The sequence below is a fragment of the Podarcis pityusensis genome, assembly GCF_964106645.2.
Source record: "Podarcis pityusensis genome assembly, chromosome: 6".
Classification (NCBI taxonomy): domain Eukaryota; kingdom Metazoa; phylum Chordata; class Lepidosauria; order Squamata; family Lacertidae; genus Podarcis; species Podarcis pityusensis.
Window position 1 is genome coordinate 83,457,873 of NC_138030.1, and position 22,050 is coordinate 83,479,922.

Below are 22,050 nucleotides of genomic sequence, written 5' to 3' on the forward strand. Positions count from 1 at the left end.
CCCTCCACCCACTGCACATCCACCTGAGTTTCTTTTTTTTTTCTTCAAAAAATTTATTGATTTTCACAAAATTATAAACACACAAACACATAAACAAACAAACATAAATCATAACCTTAGTAAAACTAATCTTATTAACATTGTTAAGTGACTTCCTTGTATCCCCCTAGTTGAATTTCAATGAATATCATTTTAATGGTTTTCCAAACCAGTATTCTTATAAAATTAACTTAATCACTTAACATCTTTCTTTCTTTCCAATTCAGTATTAGACATATTAATTCATCATGTTGCATATTTAAATCCTAAACCTATCTGGTAATTGCAAGCTTTTTCCAATTAGATTAACTTAACATATTTAACTAAATAATCATTAAATTTTGTCCATTTTTCCTGGTACTCCTCCTCCTTCTGGTCACGGACTCTTCCAGTCAGGTCGGCTAGCTCTGAAAAATCCATCATCTTCATCTGCCATTCTTCCACTGTTGGTACTTCTTGCATCCACTTCTTAGCTAATAAGGTTTGAGCAGCAGTTGTGGCATACAAAAATAATTTAACATCTTTCTTCTGCAATTCCAAACCTGTTATTCCAAGAAGAAAGGCCTCTGGTTTCTGTATAAATGTATATTTCAACATTTTTTTCAATTCATTATAAATCTTTTCCCAGAAGTCTTTCACCTTGGGGCAGGTCCACCACATATGATAGAAGGTACTCCACTGCCACCTGAGTTTCTTTGGGAAAGAGTGGGATGCAGATCTGATCGGTAATGTGTGCCATTGCCTTACATATCTGTGAGCAGTTTGTTCAGTTTCATTTTGACCCGCTTTCTCCTAGGTGGTGCAGATTGGCAGCAGCTGGACTCCGAGCTCCAGAAAGAGATTTTGACCATCTGGCCTCACCTTTCACAGAAGATGCTGGACCTGTTGGTGCCTATGCCAAAAAGTGAGTTATTGTTTAGGCGTTGCGGCTGCCAGGTCCCTATGACGACAGGACTGGGATGGGGAAGACTGGAAGAAGTAGGAAACGGTAGATGGTTGGAAGGACAGATGGATGCATAGAGAGATATGCTTGGTTGCCAAAGAGTGACAAAGAAGAGGGAGATAAACGATCACATTTACCTCCTGATTCCTGGCCATTTACTTTGCAGATATTTTATATGACCATCAAGTGCTTTTTTTCTGGGGGTACGCAGGGGTACACATACCCCTAAACATGTTGTGGATGTAAGTTTGGCCTCATTGAGGGGCAGTATTTCAATATGAGTCGGAAAATGAGAGTACCCTTAAACATATATTTTTTTAAGAAAAAAAGCAATGTGACCGTCTATCTTTAGGTCCCAGGCATAAACATGAGAATGAAATTCTGAAGTATTTTCCTGCTAATTCTCATCTCCAAGTAGCCAACCTTTGGAGCAATTCACACACACACACACACACAGTAGCGTCGCAATGGGGGGCAGGGGGTGGTGCGCCCTGGGTGCCATGTCTGGGAGGGTGACAAGAAGGCACCCCGTGGGGGCTCGCAATGGCGCGAGCCACTGCAGCCGCATGTGGAGGATCCTCCATTCGTGGCAGCAGCCGCAAGCAGAGAATCCCGGCACCATCTGTACGGCGCTGGAGTGGCGCCGGCAGCAAACCGCTATGTACAGCGTATGTGTGGTGTTGCTATGTACAGCGCATGCGCCGTACGTAATGATGCCGCACATGCACCCTATGTAGCTATGCCCCGCTCCGGGTGTCATGACGCCTTCGTTTGCCCATGCACACACACACACACACACACACACACACACACCTGCACACTTTTAAAATCAGTTTTAGCAAAAAAAATAAAAAAATAGGCCTGAACAGAAAAACACATTTTTCAGGAGGTGCCTCAAACAGATAGCCAATGGCACCTCAAGATTCACAGAGCGAAGGGCGTTCCTTTGTGTAATGAACTTGTATGGTTGCTTCACAGCCATGCAATGACTGGCATGTCCCTGATTCAACTTTCTACACAGCTGCTATTGCACCTGAAGAGCATCATTTCTGTTAACATAGAACTCTGCCTTTTACTTCCAGCTACGGACCTGACAGTTGGAAAAATCTATGCAGCCATGATGATAATGGACTATTATAAGCAGAGTAAAGCTAAAAAACAAAGGCAGCAACTGGAAGAACAGGTACAGGTCCACTGCAGCAAGTAACAGCAATCCTACTGCATTGAGGGTTGAAAGTTTATGGAAGGATACTTGCACAAAAAAGGTCAACATGGGCAGCTGGGAGTTATTTGTGCAGGAGTTAACAGCTCCAACCTATTGTTCCAACCTATTGAGTTCCAACCTATTGATGCATTCCGTATTTGGTTTTTCATGATTGCCTTAACTGTTAGGCTTGTTTTCTGCTGTTTCCCCAAGGAGCTCATCTTGACTTATGTACAGTTCCCAGCTAGCCTTCCATTCAGGCAATTTACAAGGCAATGGTGGCTCTAGGAATAAATGGGCAGGGGGCATCACAGAAGGGGGTCAACTGTGTCTCCCATACTGGATTCCAGAAGGAACAAGCCATAGCATATGTCACATTAATGCCTCCATCCCCGGGGGTGGGGGTGGGGGGTGCATTCCCTGAAGTGAATGCCATTGATTGTGACATCCCATTCCATCCCATATAAACCATGCTTACAGCCTTACTGTAGTTCATGAGCAATGGAGAAGGCATGATTTGTCTTATAATTAACCACAAAGGCTTAGAAATCCCCCCAGTGCAGCTCATCTTACAGGACCAGATCAGATTGGGGGAAACTCTAGGGGTTCCCCCCATCCTTTCCTCTGCTGTGGTACCTATTTGTCTACTTGCACTGGTGTGCTTTTGAACTGCTAGGTTGGCAGGAGCTGGGGCAGAGCAACGGGAGCTCACCCCGTCGCGGGGATTCGAACCGCCAACCTTTCGATCAGCAAGCCCAAGAGGCTTGGTGGTTTAGACCACAGCGCCACCCGCGTCCTATGGCCAGAGGAAGAGAGGGGAGGGCAGGGGAAAGGGTTCAGCTGCTCTGACTCACACCTTTAGTTGTAAGATACACACACACCCAACCCACTTCAGATGTGCATGCCAAAGAGGTACAGTTCCCTATCATAACTAGATTCACCCTTAAGAAACACTGTGTTGTTGTCTATTTACCAATCTGTATTTTGCATTGAGACTATTTCCCCCTCCCCTTTTTTATTATTATTTTGAATTCAGAAAAATGCCCCAATGTTCCAGCGCATGGAGCCTTCCTCTCTTCCTCAGGAGATCATTTCTAATGCCAAAGCTTTGCCTTACCTCCAGCAAGATACCCTTTCAGGACTGTAAGTGTAGATGTTTGAGTAACACGACATGTCCATGCGGGCATATCTGTGTATTCATGCTGCGATTGTCTTGTATTTTAAATGGCACTAAATATGCAATGCGCTCTTCCTGGCTAAGGGTGGGAGAGAAATAATAAATTTGGACTTCCTGTGATTGGCAGAGGAGGAGAGCGTCTGTGGAGGGGTTGTCCCACCTGCTTGCTCCGATGCAGTTTAGCAAGGGGGAGGGACAACCGATAGACTGTTCCCCTCCTCCACTGCAAGAAAATAATCCAGTTTGCATTTTAACATGGGCCTGCTTAATTTGCACTCCACAACCAATACAACAACCGTCATTCAACTGTCCTTCACAATTTGTGTTGCAGCTCTCCAACAAATATATGCATGCAAAATGTGAATATGAAGAGGAAGGGCACACACAAAAAATGCATGATGTGCTGGAAAATTGCTTGCAAAAGTGTGTGTGTGTGTGTGTGTGTGTGTGTGTTAGTCACCATAGATAGCTCAGTTGGTAGAGCACGATGCTCTTAATCTCAAGTGGGTCTGAGCCCCATGTTGGCTGAAAGATTCCTGCATCGCAAGGGGTTGGATTTGTCCCTTCCAAGTCTACAATTCTGTGATTCTACATGAGGCAAGACTGCATATGCTGGGAGTGTACAGATCTTTGTGGTACCGCAAACTGATGCAGGAATGGGGCAAAAAATGTCTGAAGAATGGAGAAATGAGAAGCGGAGGAACCAGAATTGACATAAACATCGTTCCGTATTCCAAATGAGGCACTCGACGTATGACAGCCATACCCCATTCAACTGAGTTTACAGGTGATGTAAAAATTGGGGTTTGGCTTTTGCCGCCCAATTCCCCATGGGGCTCTGAGCCCCCCAAGTCCATGATCAGTCAGAGAAGAATGGATGGAGGCAGGATCCAGTGGAAAGCAAGGCAGATATTTATTTTTCTGTTGCAGCAGAGTTCCCTCCCCTCCTTGCAAGGAGGGAGAGACCCTGAACAAAAGTGTGCAGGACCCTTTAAAGACTTTGGACATTGCCCAACCTCCTTAGCCAAAGACCACCCCAAAATCATCAGATATACACCATAGGAGGCAGTCTGCAGCAGAAATCCTGTCTGCCGGGATATCTGATAAAGGTCACTGACTGCATTACCTGTGCAGCCTGGCTATTCTTTGGTGATGGTTAATATTTTAGTTCCTGAATCCAGGTCACTGGCTCACCCTGTTCATGCACGAATACACCCTTAAGACAGGATTTGTAGGTGAAAAGACAGTGGGAAGGCTTTCCTCATTTGCCTCCCTTACTGCAGAGGAATATTTTGAGGTTAATGGGAGAGTCAAAATGGCTTCAGGATTACTCTCCTGTACTATTTCAGACACATGGTTTATATCATGGGTAGGCAACCTAAGGCCTGGGGGCCAGATGTAGCCCAATCGCCCTCTAAATCCAGCCCACAGATGGTCCGGGAATCAGCATCTTTTTACATAAGTAGAATGTGTCCTTTTATTTAAAATGCATCTCTGGGTTATTTGTGGGGCATTGGAATTCGTTCACCCCCCCCCCAAAAAAATATATATATATAGTCTGCCCCCCCACAAGGTCTGAGGGACAGTGGACTGGCCCCCTGCTGAAAAAGTTTGCTGACCCCTGGTTTATATATTTAGATATGTGTGCATTTATGAATATTTATTCTACATTTGAGACCTTAGAATTCTTATAACACAGGCAGTTCAGACAATATTGCCATCCCCTTGTAGAATCAGCTGAATCCCTACCATGGAAAATCCGATTTGAAGAGAATGGAACCTTAGCAAAAACTCCACAGGTGTGGTTGTTCCTTGTTGCTATTTTCCCTTATTTTTCTTCAAGCTCTTCCTGCTGGTTTCTGCCTGATTAATTGCTTCCTCTTTCCACTGCTGCTAATCTGACACCCCCCCCTCCAATTAGAGAATTCCTGTTGCTTCATGTGTGTGTGTGTTTAATAACTCTTGCTGCAAAGGGGGAAGGAATTACAGTTTCTTAGAAAGGGCAGAACGTTAACTCTTCTTTTAGCGGAGAAAATTCACAACCAGAGAGAAAGTCACTCTGCATGAAGTCCTTTACTGTTTTCTGTGGTGTGTGTGTGTGGCAGGGGGGTGGGTGGAGAAGGAACAACGTCTAGAAATGATTAAATAACCATGAGGAGGAGTTGGGAGAAAGATGAGGAGGCTTGCGCCTGCTATGTGACCAAAACATAACAGAATGTGCATGCAGGGAAACAGCATATATACTCTGCTGCAAAATAAAAGGGGAAAGCAACAATTAAGAGAATGCTACCAGCTCACAGCATCTTAAAAAGCAGAGACATCACCTTGCCAACAAAGGTCCGTATAGTTAAAGCTATGGTTTTCCCAGTAGTGATGTATGGAAGTGAGAGCTGGACCATAAAGAAGGCTGATCGCCGAAGAATTGATGCTTTTTAATTATGGTGCTGGAGGAGACTCTTGAGAGTCCCATGGACTGCAAGAAGATCAAACCTATCCATTCTTAAAGAAATCAGCCCTGAGTGCTCACTGGAAGGACAGATCCTGAAGCTGAGGCTCCAATACTTTGGCCACCTCATGGGAAGAGAAGACTCCCTGGAAAAGACCCTGATGTTGGGAAAGATGGAGGGCACAAGGAGAAGGGGATGACAGAAGACGAGATGGTTGGACAGTGTTCTCAAAGCTACAAACATGAGTTTGACCAAACTGCAGGAGGCTGTGGAAGACAGGAGGGCCTGGCGTGCTCTGGTCCATGGGGTCACAAAGAGTCGGAAACGACTAAACGACTAAACAACAACAACACCAGCTCACCATCTGAAAGTGCCAAAAGACGTAACAGAAATGACCAGTAAATGGGAGACAAATCTGAATTGGGTCTTACCATAACCTGGCAAGTCCATCATTCTAGGGAACAGAGCCAATCGTGGATACAGTGCTATCAGCAGTCTTTTCTACTACAGAGAGACTCAGCGTGCCTCCAGTATAATCCACAGAAGATGCAGAATTGCAAAGAAACCAGCCCTGATCATGAAGGCTGAATGGGAGAAAAGGCCAGAATAGCCCATTGTTCCTTTTCCATTCCTCCTCCAAAATTTTCCAAATACTGTGCAATGTCAAGGCATAGCCTCTTTCCCTGCCATTCAAAGTCTGAACGTGGGGAAAACAACAACCCATTGATAGCATTTTTCAAACTCTACATGCAGTCTAGATATAACTTCGAATGAAAATATTACTCAAAGAAACCCCCTGCGTGTACAAAACATTATTCCAGCAACATATAGGCCACTGTGGAAAAGGTTTTCTCTGATTCAGCCCTTGTTAAATCACTTTTGGCTTGTCAACCAACTGCACATGTTTCATAAGTACTACATTTACTTGGGCATATTTATTTGGAAGGAAAAATAGTTGATGGTACAGCTGTACGGGTGACACTATTGATTAAAAAAACAAAACAGCTGATGGGGCAGGTTTGAAGACGGCTTGTTTTTTAATCTTTTGCTGCTGTGTGCAAATTAAAATTGGCTTTCTTGTCCTTCCTGCACAATCCGGGTTCATAAGACCATTGAGTTTAACAGGACAGAGTTAAGTTGCATGTGTAACCTCTCCCCTTGGAATAAACAGGATTAAAGTGGACCTTACTTTGGCTGGATCATGCCCCTTGTGTTTATTATCATATGGTTAGCTTAACAATAGTAATAAAACCATAACACCTTACAAGGACCAGCGGCTTCTCCCAAGAAAACTCCACAAACTCCCCACAGAGAAGGCCCCGTTTCTCCTCTAAATGAACATTTACTTCTAATGGCAGTGGCCTCTGGAGATCTTCGTAGAATTGTAAAATTCTAGAGTTGGACGGGACCATGAGGATCATCTAGTCCAATGCAGGAATCTTTTTCCCAATGTGGGGCTTGAACTCACAACCTTGAGATCAATAATCTCATGCTCTACTGGCTGAGCTATCCACTGCGCCCCAGAGAAGGCGTGTTGTTCATCGTGGAGTGAGGCTCTTAATGAAATGCTTCAAGATCTTCTGTTTGGCGGGAGTCAGAGAAATAACCGACAGGAGTTGGACCATCAGAGTTTTGTGTTCTCCTTTCATTTGAAGCTAGGTTAACTTTACAGGAGCAGCAGGAGCGGATTCCCTTCCCTGAGCCCACTCTCTCCCCAAGAGATCTTCCAGCTGGCTTGCATGGATCCATCCCATGGGGAATATCAAGAGCAACAATCTCTGGTAAGTCCATTTATGAATGTTTCTCGTGCTATCCTGTTGTGTGGCGAGCTCCCGCCCCTTCCCCAGTGGAAATAATGATACATGACACAATTATTAAGGTTAATGGGCTAAATAAGGCCACACCATTATTGGTTACAGGTGATGAGTGGTATTGGCTTAGGCATTGGTCCTAACCAACTATATCCGACTTCAGCCCGTCCGCTTGAAGTCCAGGAAGGGTTAACCACCAGTAGGGGGAGCCCTGTTGATGCACATCAACTAGGAACTCCCCTGGGGTCACTGATTGGGGGCGTGCCTTAGGCCCTCACCTCCATAGGCTTCGGGCAGAGCCACACCCCCTGGAATCATTTATCTGACTACCCTTCAATATACAGGGCAGGTGATGGCGCTACCTCCCCTCTTTTATCTACAGAGCAATACCAATGCCTAACTGCCAATACCAAGAAAGTTGTGACGGTTTGCTGCGTGGTAGGCGAAAACCAAGTGGCTGGTGCCAATTTGCCAAGTGGAAAAATTCCTACTAGGCCCCTCAACGGCGACCAACCAAGGTCCATAGCAAGGTCAAAGAACAAAAACCTTATAGGGCGGGAGGGTGGGAAAAACAGGAACAGCTGGCAGGCGGCAAAGAGGGAGATCCCCGGCCACGTCCTGGTTTAAATAGGGCAGGCCACACCCCCAGAGCCAGCCTATTGGCTGGCCAGGAGGTGACACGGCTGGGAATCCCCCCAATCGCGCAGGGGCTGGGGCCGTGAAGCCCACAACTCCACCTCCTCCAAAGGGCAGAAGTGGCATTCTGCACTGCTTCATGTGAAATCCTGGCACTTTGGGGTGCCGTCTGGGGTTCAAGCATCAGTGTGCTTGCCTATATAGACGGCTTTACTAATCTTACCTCTTCTCTCCTTCTAGACCTTTATTCCTAGGAAATATTCTGCCAGTCTTTCCAAAAGCCATCCTGTGGGGTGTTGTATTGAAACTGGGCCAGGTTTAATTCCCTCCCCTTTGTTTATTTATATCCACCTCAAGAGGATAAAAAAAAAGATACGAGTTCTCCAAAATTCTGTCTGGTCACACCCTGAGCCATTCTTGTCGAACGGCAAGGGTGCCGTTTCAGTTAGAGAAAAGGAGGAGACCTGTGATGATTGTTGGGAACATGAGCCGCCATTCCTGGATTCATCTCTGATAGGATCATTGGGAAGCCAAGAGCAGCTGACTTGAAGAAGATTAGACTACAGAGTACAACCAGGATCAGGCGTGAATATTGGGCAGGTTTTACAAGAAGAAGAGTGAACTTCTCTGTACGCCAGGCAAGGCTCTGTTGTCTACCTGAGCAACGGTATTCGTCTGGGAAATATCCACTCCTTGTCTCTCCTCTTAGAGACCTATCAAGGGGTGCTGATGTCATAGCTGCACAACTATGATAGGCCTAATGAACACACTCAGCCATCAGAGTTTGCCACTGTCCTACAACCACCTAGAAAGGAGATTTCTGGAGGCAGGACCTCTTGTCTATTCCCGATAGGAATCAGGGTACTAAATGGTTATCTTTACTATGGTTCTCATGAGGTATACAAAAGTAACAACAGATGCTCACAAAATATATTGCTTTGTCCTTATTTTAATCTGAAATGTATTCAAAAGCTTGAACATCGCTGGATGTTGCCTTTCCTTCCTCTACCAAACCCAAATAAAACACGGTACAGTGGTACCTCTGGTTCCGAACGCTTCTGGTTATGAATGCTTCAGGTTACAAACTCTGCTAATCCGGAAGTAGCTGCTCCTGGCTGCGAACTTTGCCCCAGGATGTGAACAGAAATTGCGCACCAGAGGCATGCATGCAGTGGGAGGCCCCATTAGCAAAAGTGAGCCTCAGGAATAGGAATGGTTTTAGCTTAAGAACGGACCTCCGGAATGAATTAAGTTCATAACCAGAGGTAGCACTGTATCTGTGCACTATGTGCAATCAGACAGGTTTTTCTTTTCAAAAGCAGGGGTTCCTTCAACACTATTTTATACTTACTCATATTCATTGGATTATTTCCCTGCCCTTCTCCGTAAGGCCTCGGCGCAGGTTACAACAATAGAATATACAATTATAAAAACACATAAAACTGTTGCTTTCAACTGTTTCTTAGAGATTCTAAGAGACTTTTAACCTTAATGAATGTTCAGTGACAATTCTAGCAACTAGAGAATCAGTGAATGGATAAGCCCTACTGGAAGGTACAATCATTCTCGCAACTGTTAATCCTTTGGCTACGGACAGACATGTTTTGCAGAAGTTTAGAAATGCAAAATGTATGCAAACTACCGATTAATAATCAAGTCAGATCATTGGGATGCTATCAGTGGTTACTTCTGGCTTAAGCTAGTTTTAAAAAATTCATTGTTCATTGGAACTGTTGATCATGCCGGTCTTTTCACAGGTTGGTTTCCTCTCATTTTGTAGTCATTTCATCAGGTGGTTTACCCAGGGTTAAAAAAACCAGCAACAGTATCCAGTGCTTCTGGGTTTGTGTTCATCGTGTCTCACTGCTGGTGTTCATGCTGCAAAACTAAACTGTTTAGTCACATCACACAAATGTGAACATATGCCTCTGACCCAAACATACACTCAACTTTTCAGTCGGCAGCACTAGTGTCTGTGTGTGTGTATATGGTTGTGCGTGTGTGCACATCTGTGTGCCACCCATGACACTTGTTGCACTTCAGTGCTATATAAGTGTGCCTCTCCAGTCTGCTCTGTGTGCTTCTCAGAGTGTAAAGTTTGTATCACACACAAAACATACAGTGTGCATCCTCGTGCTCTTTCCCACTTCAGCCTGAAACAAGAAACTGCAGGCAATCTTCTGCCAGACTCTTCTGTGTGATGTCACTCCTACTAATGACATACTGGGCTGGTTTGTATAAGGCTAGGTGAGCCTTAGGCTTCAAGAAGGAATTCAGATGGTGTCCCTTCTCTTTTCGATGATCTTACCATGTTGTCTGAACCTGGACAAACTGTGGTTAATCTTAACCATGGTTTATGGAATCCTGGACAAACTGTGGTTAATCTTAACCATGGTTTATGGAATCCTGGACAAACTGTGGTTAATCTTAACCATGGTTTATGGAATCCTAACCATGGTTTATGGAAACAGGCCTACTTCAAACCATAGTTTGTGATTCTGGCTTGTTCTCACTAACCATAGTTAAGATTAACTATAGCTTAAGGTTTGGATGACGTGTTAAACTATGGTTTATCTAAAATGGAAACTGAAGCTTTCAGTCTCCCCACTGCAGCCATGCTGGGGGGAGGGGAGGTGTAACATGTGAACCGAGGGCACGCTGCCGCTCACCCTCATAAGGCTAAGCAGTGGTTGCATACAATCTGAGCCACTGTTCCCTGATCTTCCCCCACCCAACAAAATAATTATATTATTTATCATTATTGCCCCTAACAAAAAGAGAAATCATGAAAATGGACATCAAACAAAAATATCCCAGCACTTTGTGCATGTCCAGAAAAGTTGTTACTAATTGATCAGATAGAGAGAAACACACATAATCTTCCGGGCTTTAAAAAAATCAAAGAATAGAGCCCACAGAGTGCATATATCTGGCATCAAGAGCATTTCTGCCAGTGAAAGTGCTTTGAGAATTGCAGCTGGAGATAAACCAGAAAGGCACAGAAATCCAGCCCAGTGGTTCCCTTTGAATGTCATTGATTTAAATCCAAACTGATGTCCAAAAAAACACACACCATCCAATAGGAAGAAAAAGCTGTGCTGGATTTCCACACTCAGATAGACTGAAACCAATGCACCTGTTACTGTTAAATATTCCTAAGCACACTTCCTTGCTTGCTAGTGAGTCCCAACGGGCTTAGGATTTCAGTCTCTTGCTCCCTTTCTTGCCAGCATAAAGCACTGTGTGTTAGTACACTTCTAAAGCCATTCCTAATGCACTGATGGAAAAGTCATTGGCAACAGATGGCAACCTATGTGATCAAGCAAAACCCCATGAGCTTGGCTGTGTGTTTATTTCCAGGAGCCAGAGGTTAGAGAGTTTAAAAGAGTGCAGCCCTCTAACTGTGGCAGCTACCTCCCGGTGGATACTCAGGAACGAGCTGTATCTGGGAGGGCCTCTTCCATGCCACGCCTGACTGTGGATCCCCAGGTAAAACCAAGTGAAACAATGACTGAACAAACAGGAATATAGCATGACGTGAGATGCATGAACCTTTCCCACAGGAGGCTGATGCTTAGCTTTAGGGTGCATAGGCTAAAATCTGTCACTGGTGTCATTTGAGATGGCCACCTACGAGGCAGTCCTCCATCCCCTTCTACAAAAGAGTTTGAACACTCTGTGGTGTCCCACCAAGACAGGGAATATACTCTCTAACCACCCACTTTGCAGATGGAGAACTGGAATGCAGAATTAGTAACTTGTCCAAGGTCACCGTGAGGGAAAGCAGGGAATCAGCCCTTCCGTTGCTCAGCTTTCACACTAATCCTTCCTGCCACCTTCTCCCAAGACTGCAGTGAATCAGAGCAGGTTTGTGCCTTGCGGAAAACCACCTTCCTGCTCTTCTTCAACCAAGACTGTTGCTGGTGGCAGCAAGAATGGCGACAGTTTGGAAGAGCCCTTCTCCCACCCGGAAAGTATTTATTTATTTTCTTGACATAGCCGCCGCCTCTATTCCCATTGTCCTAAGACACTTGTCTACATGGCTGCCACCAAGCGTCCTGTCCTGATCAGTCTTGGCCATACTTCATCTCTTTGTCTGTTGAGCCAGGGTTTGTTTTTTCCCCTGTCTGTCCGTCTCGTAATCATTTTTGATTAACAGAGAGATGCACACTTTCCCAGGTTTGTAATCTTAAGCCTATGCTACTTTGCGGTAATTAAACTCTCACTCTCAGCTTGAAGGGCCCTTGTTTGCAAAAGTTGTTGTCAACGTCTGTTGTGTCAGCCTGGCAGTGCTTGCATAAGCAAATTGTGAGGGAAGCGGGGACTTTGTACCCTTCAGTCATTCTGCTGAGAAATCTGTGCTTGACAACAATGGCAACTTGACAGCTGAGTTCTGCTGTTGCTCCCTTGGCGCAACGATTTCCAGTTCCCAAAAATTGCACCCTAAAGTGTTGTTGTTCTCCCTCGATTCTAGACACAGAGAGGGGCGTCCAGTAACAGCTGGCTGAGCCCACAGGAGGGAGAACGATGGAAAGCAAAACCAGAGTTTTGCAAGAAGGCAGGAGTTTCCAGATGGAAGGGTAGAATGAATCAGTGGGAAGGGAAGGGAATCTCAAAAGTAATGAAATAAGCCTAGGAACAAATGGGAAAAGGGGGCAGGAAGTAGGCTGAGAATGGACTTGGTGAAAAGGCAAATGATGAGTAAATGAATTACGAGTGGGAAAAGAAGGCTTTTGCTAGCATAAAATTAAGGACTGGATTTATAAACGAGAAAGAGCAAGCTGCCAGAAGAGGTGTTTTGTTATGTTTTTTTTTAATGATAGCTATGGGAATTAAATGGAGAATTTGACATTATTCAAATTCAAGGCCTCATTCTCACAGGTGAAGCTATATCTGGGCTGCCTTGCTTCAGACTGCAAGGGTGCACTTGTGTGAATTAAGTGTTCATTCATACAAAAGAAACAGCCGGGATATAGAAACCAGCATGTCAGAGGGAAAGAGGACAGTTTTGTACACCCAGGGAATTTTTAAGTGAGGGAAAGCATTCAGTCCACCGGCGACTGAAATAGTAGGGCTCAGACTATCACTTATCATTTCAGTGAAAAGCAGGCCACAGATTCAAAACAGACCCAGACAGATAATCTGAAGCTGGGAGACACTGGGTGTTGCTGGCAATAGCAGTATTTGCAGGAGGACATACCATTTTTGTTCCAAGGCAGAATTTCAACTAGCGATCAGCTTTCTTGAGCAAATCAGAGCAAGCCATCCAGAGCCCAGACTCCTTTTCAAAGATGAGGAGAATGGCCAGAGTCTATTGGAAGGTGAAGATGCTCACGCTCCCCCTTTCAAACTCCCATGTACTTCCCCCCCCCCTTTAATCATTAAGTTTTGTTCTGCCATTGACAACCCCAGCCCTCCCTCAAAAGAGAGAGCCCAGAGTGTTTCAGGAGGTACTTGAAATGAACTGTCAGCACCCAGTAGATAAAATATAGTCTGCTATTGCTTAACAATATAGCATTTCCCATATTCACCCATTTCTACCTGCCAAGTCCAGATTCTGTGCAAGTTTTCAGCCTGACTCTGAAATCTGCTGATGTGATTTGACACAGCAGATTTCAGGAGCTGGTCCATTCATGTAAGTTGAGGACATCCTGTAATAGATGGATCTACACAGACGCGCCGGACATGAGTTCCAGTAGCTGCCATCAGGAATTGGGGGGAACAGAGTCTTATTCAACCCTTCAATCTAGAATTCTAGTCTGTCACTACTTAGGAGGAAGCCTGGGACATCAGTGGGGCAGTTGCTGTCATTCTACCAGTATGTTAATTCTGTTAACATAATCATAATTAGAAGTACATGCCCGCCACAAAATTCAGTGGGAGCGGCTCCTCCGGACCCATCTGCTGTTAAGTGTCTTTACACTTTCCCAAACTAGGTAAATCCTTGTGACATTATATATTCTGAACTGGTAATAGCAAATCTGCCTCCTGAACAGCAGCAGGCCCTTGCTAACCATCCTGCCCACCCCCCCACCCCCATGGGATACGTTTCCAGGTGGTTACAGATCCAGGCTCCATGAGACGCTCCTTTTCTACTATTCGAGACAAGCGGACGAACACCTCCTGGTTAGATGAGTTCTCCATGGAAAGAAGCAGCGAAAACACCTACAAGTCTCGCCGGCGCAGTTACCATTCTGCACTGCACCTCTCTTCAAGACGCCTCAACACAGATTCAGGTAAATGGGAAAGGGAGTGAGATGGAGCTTTTTTAAAAAATAAAAACAAAAATGTCATATATTGATTTGTAGTAACACTTGGGACTGGAGACTCTGAGATCACATTGTCTCAATTCCTTCCCCAGTAAAGGCCAGGAGAGTTATCTTTGTATTAGAAAATGAATGTGGCCCATTAACATTTGCTCAGGTTGTATAGCTAACTTCTGAAATGAGAATGTCACGGTAAACTCCTCTCCTGCTAAAATCCATGACTGGGAAATTGCTTTTAGCATCACTGGGAAATTCCTTTTAGCTGGATCTTGGGGGAACTAAGCCATTTCCAAGGGATGTAGTGAGAGGTGTTTTACATTTGCGTCTTCAGACCCAGACCCCCCCCCCAATATATTCACACTTGACTCAAATTTTGGTTTTGGTTTTTGGCAGAATTTAGGCCACAACTATATTGATTACAGAATGTGACTGGTTGCATAGGCTCTGGTTCGACTAGCTCCCTGTCATGCAGATAGCGCTGACCCAGGGCACCAGCATAGGTCAGCCAAGGGTGAACACCTGGATAAGCGGAAAGCCGGGAATGGGCTATCTCTGCCACCCAAATGTCCCCCTGGACTCAGGCACGGGCGCAACCCCCTCTCAGGGGTTGACCAAACCATCAAGTCCCTGGATTCCTTTAACGGAATACCCTTCACATAGGGATGGTGAGAGCGTTCTCCCATCCCTATCACCTGAACCAGAGCCTATCCGCAACCTTACAAGTTGTGACGATTTGCTACGCAGCAGGTGAAACCCAAATGGCAACAGCCAGTCAGCCAAGTGGGGAAAATTCCTGCTGTGCCCCTGTCCCAAACGACAGATGACACACAACGGCATGGCAAGGTCAACCGCAAAGCTCTAAAAATAGGGAGAGGTGGGCAGGTGTTCTGAATGCACACACCGAAAGAGGAAGCTCTGGGTCACGTGCATGGCCATAAATAGGTCCCTCAAACCGTTTGGACTGTGTCCCATTGGCCAGATTGCACCCAGCTTTGAGGGACCTACCAATCGGGTGTTGTGGCTGTCCAGTCGTACCCACCCACCCACAACACAAGGTGTCGGTTTTCCAGGTCTCACCGCAATATGTGCCCTCTTTAAGGGAGGACCCGATATATGGAACTGACACAGTCCAAGGGAAAGGAAACACATTGACAACGGAGGTACAGAGTGCTTATCAAAATTTAACATAAAAAAATTACTTTGGGACACCGTGAAACTAATATGCCCATTTTTGGTGCACCTGCATTTTTAACCTTGGCTTGTGAAGTCAAAGGAAATTTGGCAAGCTTACTCGGAAAATTCCCCTAACAGGCTAAATCAATTTTTACTATCTTTTTCTACAAAATCTTACAGTGTTGTGCACACCATGAAATACAGCTTTTCACGGTAATTTAGCTGGTGCCTAGCTACCACTAAATAAAGCCGAACAATTGGCTGTCTACAACATTTGCTCAACACATCCCGAAATGGTTATCTACATCACTGAGTCTCTTCTAGTTTATTTCCAATGTCCTCACAGAGCTTGTTTTCTGTAATGCAAGTACCAAGTGGTCTTTCTTCACTTCCCCACTTTTGTGTATATGTGTTACATTCGTATTTCTTGTGTGTGGATATTGCAGATTTGTCACTGGTGAATTCCATCTTATTATTTGCAGCCAAATCCTTCTGAATTATTCTGTTGCCAGAAGTGTAGGGAGCCACCTGTAAACTTTGTATTAACTGCAGATTTTTGGCAAGCCTACCTTATTGTTTTGCCCAAGTTGTTAATTATATTTTTAAAGGATGGCGCCGCCAAGATAACCTCTTGTTGCTCTCCTTATTGTTACTGTCAAATGCCAATTGTGAATTCTGTTCTATAATAGTTCTATAATAGTTCAAGGTGCAATAGACCAAAAATACACTAAGATGTCACACATTAAAAACTTCCCTGAACAGGGCTGCCTTCAGATGTCTTCTGAATGTTAGGTAGTTGTTTTTCTCTATGACATCTGGTGGTAGGGCATTCCACAAGGTGGGCGCCACTACCAAGAAGGCCCTCTGCCTGGTTCCCTGTAGCTTTGCTTCTCGCAATGAGGGAACCGCCAGAAGGCCCTCAGTGCTGGACCTCAGCATCCGGGCAGAACGATGGGGGTGGAGACGCTCCTTCAGGTATACTGTGCCGAGGCTGTTTAGGGCTTTAAAGGTCAGCACCAACACTTTGAATTGTGCTCGGAAACGTACTGGGAGCCAATGTAGGTCTTTCAAGACTGGTGTTATGTAGGCTCGGCGGCCTCCCCCAGTCACCAGTCTAGCTGCCACATTCTGGATTAGTTGTAGTTTCCGGGTCGCCTTCAAAGGTAGCCCCACGTAGAGCGCATTGCAGTAGTCCAAGCAGGAGATAACTAGAGTATGCACCACTCTGGCGAGACAGTCTGCGGGCAGGGAGGGTCTCAGCCTGCGAACCAGATGGAGCTGGTAAACAGCTGCCCTGGACACAGAACTGACCTGCGCCTCTATGGACAGCTGTGAGTCCAAAATGACTCCCAGGCTGCGCACCTCAGGGGCACAGTTACCCCATTCAGGACCAGAGAGTCCTCCACACCAGCCCGCCCCCTGTCCTCCAAAAACAGTACTTCTGTCTTATCAGGATTCAACCTCAATCCATTAGCCACCATCCTTCCTCCAACCGCCTCCAGGCGGTTCAACTGTGCAGACATTTCAGTTCTGGCTACAATTAATTCACTGAGCACACAGGGGTAAGCTTCGGCTGCGATTTAAAGGGATAGCTCATCTTCCTTGAGTTTATGCCTTCGGAAGACTTAAATTTGAAGGTATGCAGCTTTAATTTTGCATGCCCAGCTTTCCTAACTGATGAGTTCAGCTTATACTGAAGTAGAAAATTTTTGCAGAGAAGGGTCTTGGAAACAAGATAGCAGCAAGCAGCCAATTTAAGACCAGGACACGTTGGAGTAAAACCAAAGAGAGCTTGGCAAGCAAAGTATCATTTGGAACGTGCTCATGAAATGAATGCAGAGCCTTGGTTGCTGTACGTAGGATTGTGGGTGTTGCAGACTTGCTTCTTTGTATGTGTGAGAAGAGGTGGGCTGCAACATTCTGCGCATCTAGGTGCAGGCATGCTGCAGTTTGGTACAGCCATAAAGAAGGGAGCTGAGAAGTTTAGGCAAGGGTGGAACAATACTAAAGCGCTGCTCTCTCCAAGGGTATGCTGAACAAGGGGGAAATCGGCAGCTCTGCCAGCACCGAGGGGAGCGGAAATGAAAACTGCATTACCTCCTTCAAAAAGCTGTACTGGGAGCTTTGCAAATATGGTCCCGAGACAAAAGGATGCTTAGGAAGTCTGTCCTCTGGTTTTCACAACTTCCGTTCCATACTCACTTTGAGCATGGGCCTCATCTGCCATTTTAGAAGTGGCAAATGACCCACTATTCAGGCTGTGTTACGCTGGCACCAAGCAGGTGTAGCAAGAAAAGAAGGCTTTTGGTCCTGTTTCGTTTTGACCTTTTTAACCCTGTGGCAGAAGTGGGGGTGTTACGTACTAAGCTTGGATCCTAGAACAATAGGCAAGTAGGATCCTAGAATTCAACAACTGATTGGCTTGCAGGAGAAGACCAATCAGGCTCCAGGAGGAAGTTAATCAGTGTATTAGGCTGGTAGGATGGTAGAATGCAACAACTGATTGGCCTGCAGGAGAAGACCAATCAGGCTCCAGGAGGGAAGCAGAATCAGCCAATCAGACGGGACTCATTGTGTAAAAAATGTACATCTTATAACAATCTAATGCAATACAAGAATGTGATAATAAAACAAAACTTTAAAATAAGCAACCTACATCAAATAAAGTAACATTCAACAATTATTAGAATAGTACAAAATAATAATATCAACAGATAAAAGTTAAAGAGAAATTCACTCAAAGTTACAAGAAATAATTTCTAAACTATAATCAATAAAACAGGACTTCCGGGGTGGCGCCATTGGTAATGGCGGATTCCCTCTGACTCGGAGGGGACCGGCTCTGCGGGAATCGGGTCTGCACCGCTACAGCGAAGCGGGGACCCTTCAAAAATCACAGGCGGGTGTAGCCTGTGACCGTGGGACTCGGCGGGCACCTTTTGGGCCCCCCCCCCAACTTGCAAAGGAGCCTGACTATGGGTTCCGGAGTGAAGCGGGGAAGCGGCGCGGTGCTGTGAGTCAATTGCTTCTTCCGTGGAGCGAAGCCGCACAGCCGTTACCGGAGGGCGCTACCTTTTTCCTGTGACAATTTGGCTACAAAACAACGATCCGTGAGTAGGTTAATTTGGGAAATAAAGGAGGAAAAAAAGAAGTAATTGGATACCGAAGCGGAGAGGCATAAACAGGAAGTCTGCCTTCCGTTGTTTGTAAATAGAGGAAAGCAATGAACTTGTAAGCTAAAGCCTTGAAAGACGCTTGAAAAAGACTATAATTCTATCATCTAAAACAAGCGATTTCCCCCCTTGACTGCAGGAGAGGAGGGGGGAAAGGTCTGAACTGTATTTTCCTGTAAAAGGAGAGAAAAGGAAGCTAAGAATCCACCGCTTAAACCTGGGAACGGACTGCCAATGAAAAATAGAATGCCGTACTGTGAAATGTGCTGTTGGTGAAAGTACTTTTTGACAGCTAACTCCGCAAGTCTGATACAAGTGAGATACAATATCTCTGGCTGGCTTCCCCTGGTTTCAAAGTAACTGGAAAATAACTGAAATTAAAACTGTTGTCTATTTTGTGAGCTGGGGGATTAAAAGAAAAAGGACATTTATTTTAAAGTAACAGCTGTTGCCTGTTACTGTGTCCCCCTAGAGGAAGTTTGAGATTGTTACAATAACAACTGGGCCAGGAGAATTTTCCACTTCATAACAAACTCTGATCGTGGGACTGACCTTGAGTATTATCTAGACTGTTATGGCAAATGGAAAAGAGAAAATAGATTTGCTTCAGGAAAAAGCAACGAGGTCTGGTAGAGTGTTTCGCACAGATGTTGGGCTGCAGCGAAGAGCATCAACATCTGGCCCTCCTGCTTTACCAACAGGAGCTGCATTGGCACAATCTAAACCCAAAGGAATGGCATCCGAAGATGTTTTAGCTCAGGCACTTGGCAAAATTAATGAATCTTTGGAAAAATTAAGTAAACAAGTAGCTGAAGCATCAAATAAAATTGATCAAAATACCACCAGCATTAACAATTTGGGACAGAAGGTAAATACTAACACAGAAACTATTGAGAAATTGCTACAGGAATCTACTTCGACCCGAAAGACAGCTGAAGAAGCAAAGGAAATAGCAGTTGCTGTAGAAGAGAAGCTACCACCGATACACAAGCAACTGGAAGACCATAGGTCAATACTGTCTATGACTGAATTGAAGGAGAAGCAAACGAATTTAAGAATCAGGGCTGTACCTGAACTTGAGAAAGACAACTTGATTGATTTTCTTACACAGGAATTTGCAGACTTTTGGAACCCAGATTTGGAGAAGGATAACTTCAAGATAGTGAGTGCTTTTAGGCTTGGAAGAGGAGGGAAGAAGAACAGGGTGAGAGACTATTTGATCACCCTCCGAACAAAAGAGGAGAGAGACAAAATCTTGAGTCTGCACTTCCAGAAGACTTTGGAAATACATCAGTCAAAAGTGGAGATATTTAAGGACATTCCGAAATATCTTCTGGACCTTAGGTCCAATTACAGAGATTTGGTTGCCCTGCTGAGAAACAACAAAATCATCTTTAGGTGGGAAGTCCCCCAAGGCCTTTCTTTTAGCTTCAAAGGAAGAAAGATAAAAATAAGATTTTTGAGAGACCACGGTGAAGACCTGCAGAAAGAAGCTGGAGAAGAGCCAGGAATACTAGAAAGAGGAACTTTAGACATACCAAAACTACCTTTTGAATTAAGAGACCGCCTGGAGAAGGTGATACCACCTACAGAACAGGAACAAGCACTTGGTGCAGTTGGAGGAGAAGTAAAGTAACTACATCATGGCTCTGCAACTACTAAGCTGGAATTGTAACGGTTTGAACTCCCCTCAGAAAAGGAAATCTGTGTTTCATTTACTAAAAAAGGAACAATTGGACTTGATTTGTTTACAGGAAACACATGTAATAAGGCTACACAGGAAAGTATTGATCAGTAAAAGACTGGGCCAGGAATTTATTTCTTCGGATAAAGTTAAAAAAAGAGGTGTAGTGATTTATGCAAAGCAGAGACTATTACCGAAATTTATCTTCAAAGATGACCAAGGAAGATTTGTGGCAATTGAAATTCAAATACAAGGAGAGAAATTTTTAATAGTAGGAGTTTATGCACCAAATGAGGGGAAATCTAAATTCTTTAAAAAGCTGCATGAGACCTTGATGGACTACTTGGACTATAATGTGATTTTGATGGGAGATGTGAATGGAGTGGTATCTACACACATGGACAAGGCACAAAGACAGGTAGTCACGAAGGATGGTAGACTACCGAAAACCTTTTTTGAGATGACAGACAACTTGGACTTAGTCGATATTTGGAGAACAAAGAATCCCTTGGCTAGAGAGGGAACCTTCTTCTCTGAAGCCAAACTGACATGGACAAGAATTGACCAAATATGGGTAACTAGAGGAATGGCACCCTAGATAAGAAAAGTGGAAATCTGCCCAAAAACCTGCTCCGACCATAATGCTGTTAAGATGGAAATGAAACTAACACCAACCGGTTCCTTCAGATGGAGGATGAATGACACCTTACTTAGAGATGAAGAAGTCATTAAGAAGGCCCAAAAAACCTTGAGAGACTATTTTGAGATAAATATGAACACCAATGTTGAAAAAAGAGTAATCTGGGACGCAAGCAAAGCTGTTATGAGAGGGTTCTTGATACAACAGAATGCATTAAAGAAGAGAATCCAAAATGAAAAGAAGGATAAAATATTGGAGAAAATAAAGGAAAGTGAAAAGAAATTGAGAGCAAAACCAAAGTCGCAAGAGATATTGAGAGAAATAAAGTTATATCAAGTACAATATATGAAAATGATGAATCAGGAGATAGAATGGAAAATTAAACAAATGAGACAAAAGACGTTTGAGTCGGCTAATAAATGTGGGAAATTATTGGCTTGGCAAATGAAAAAAAGACAAAAATTAAATACTGTTACAAATTTAGAAGTGGAAGGAAGGAATATACAGAACCCAGCTGAGATTAGAAACTGTTTCCAGAGGTACTTTAAACAACTATATACACAAGGGCCACAGAAAGAAATTGACGTAGACCGATTTTTGAAAACAAATGGATTACAAAAAATCTCTCAAGAAAATTAATTAATGTTGAACTATAAAATAACTGAACAGGAGGTAGAAGGTGCCCTTCAGAATATGCAACTAGGTAAATCTCCAGGACCGGATGGACTGACTTCTAGATACTACAGATCTTTAAAAGAATGGTTAGTACAACCTTTAAAAGAAGTCTGTAACGAAATAATGGGTGGAAAAAGGGCACCAGAGTCGTGGAAAGAAGCGTATATTACACTTGTACCGAA

At 44.3% G+C, this 22,050-nt stretch overlaps 1 protein-coding gene across 1 annotated transcript in view; it reads left to right on the plus strand.

Annotated features, from left to right (window-relative positions):
- Window positions 1–22,050, plus strand: part of CACNA1E (calcium voltage-gated channel subunit alpha1 E) — a 434,559-nt gene that overhangs the window by 405,035 nt on the left and 7,474 nt on the right. The window contains exons 39-44 of the mRNA XM_081010251.1: window positions 836–943; window positions 2,065–2,165; window positions 3,223–3,329; window positions 7,483–7,591; window positions 11,618–11,746; window positions 14,313–14,493. Of these exons, the coding sequence (XP_080866377.1) occupies window positions 836–943; window positions 2,065–2,165; window positions 3,223–3,329; window positions 7,483–7,591; window positions 11,618–11,746; window positions 14,313–14,493 (735 nt within the window). The remainder of the gene's footprint in view (window positions 1–835; window positions 944–2,064; window positions 2,166–3,222; window positions 3,330–7,482; window positions 7,592–11,617; window positions 11,747–14,312; window positions 14,494–22,050) is intronic.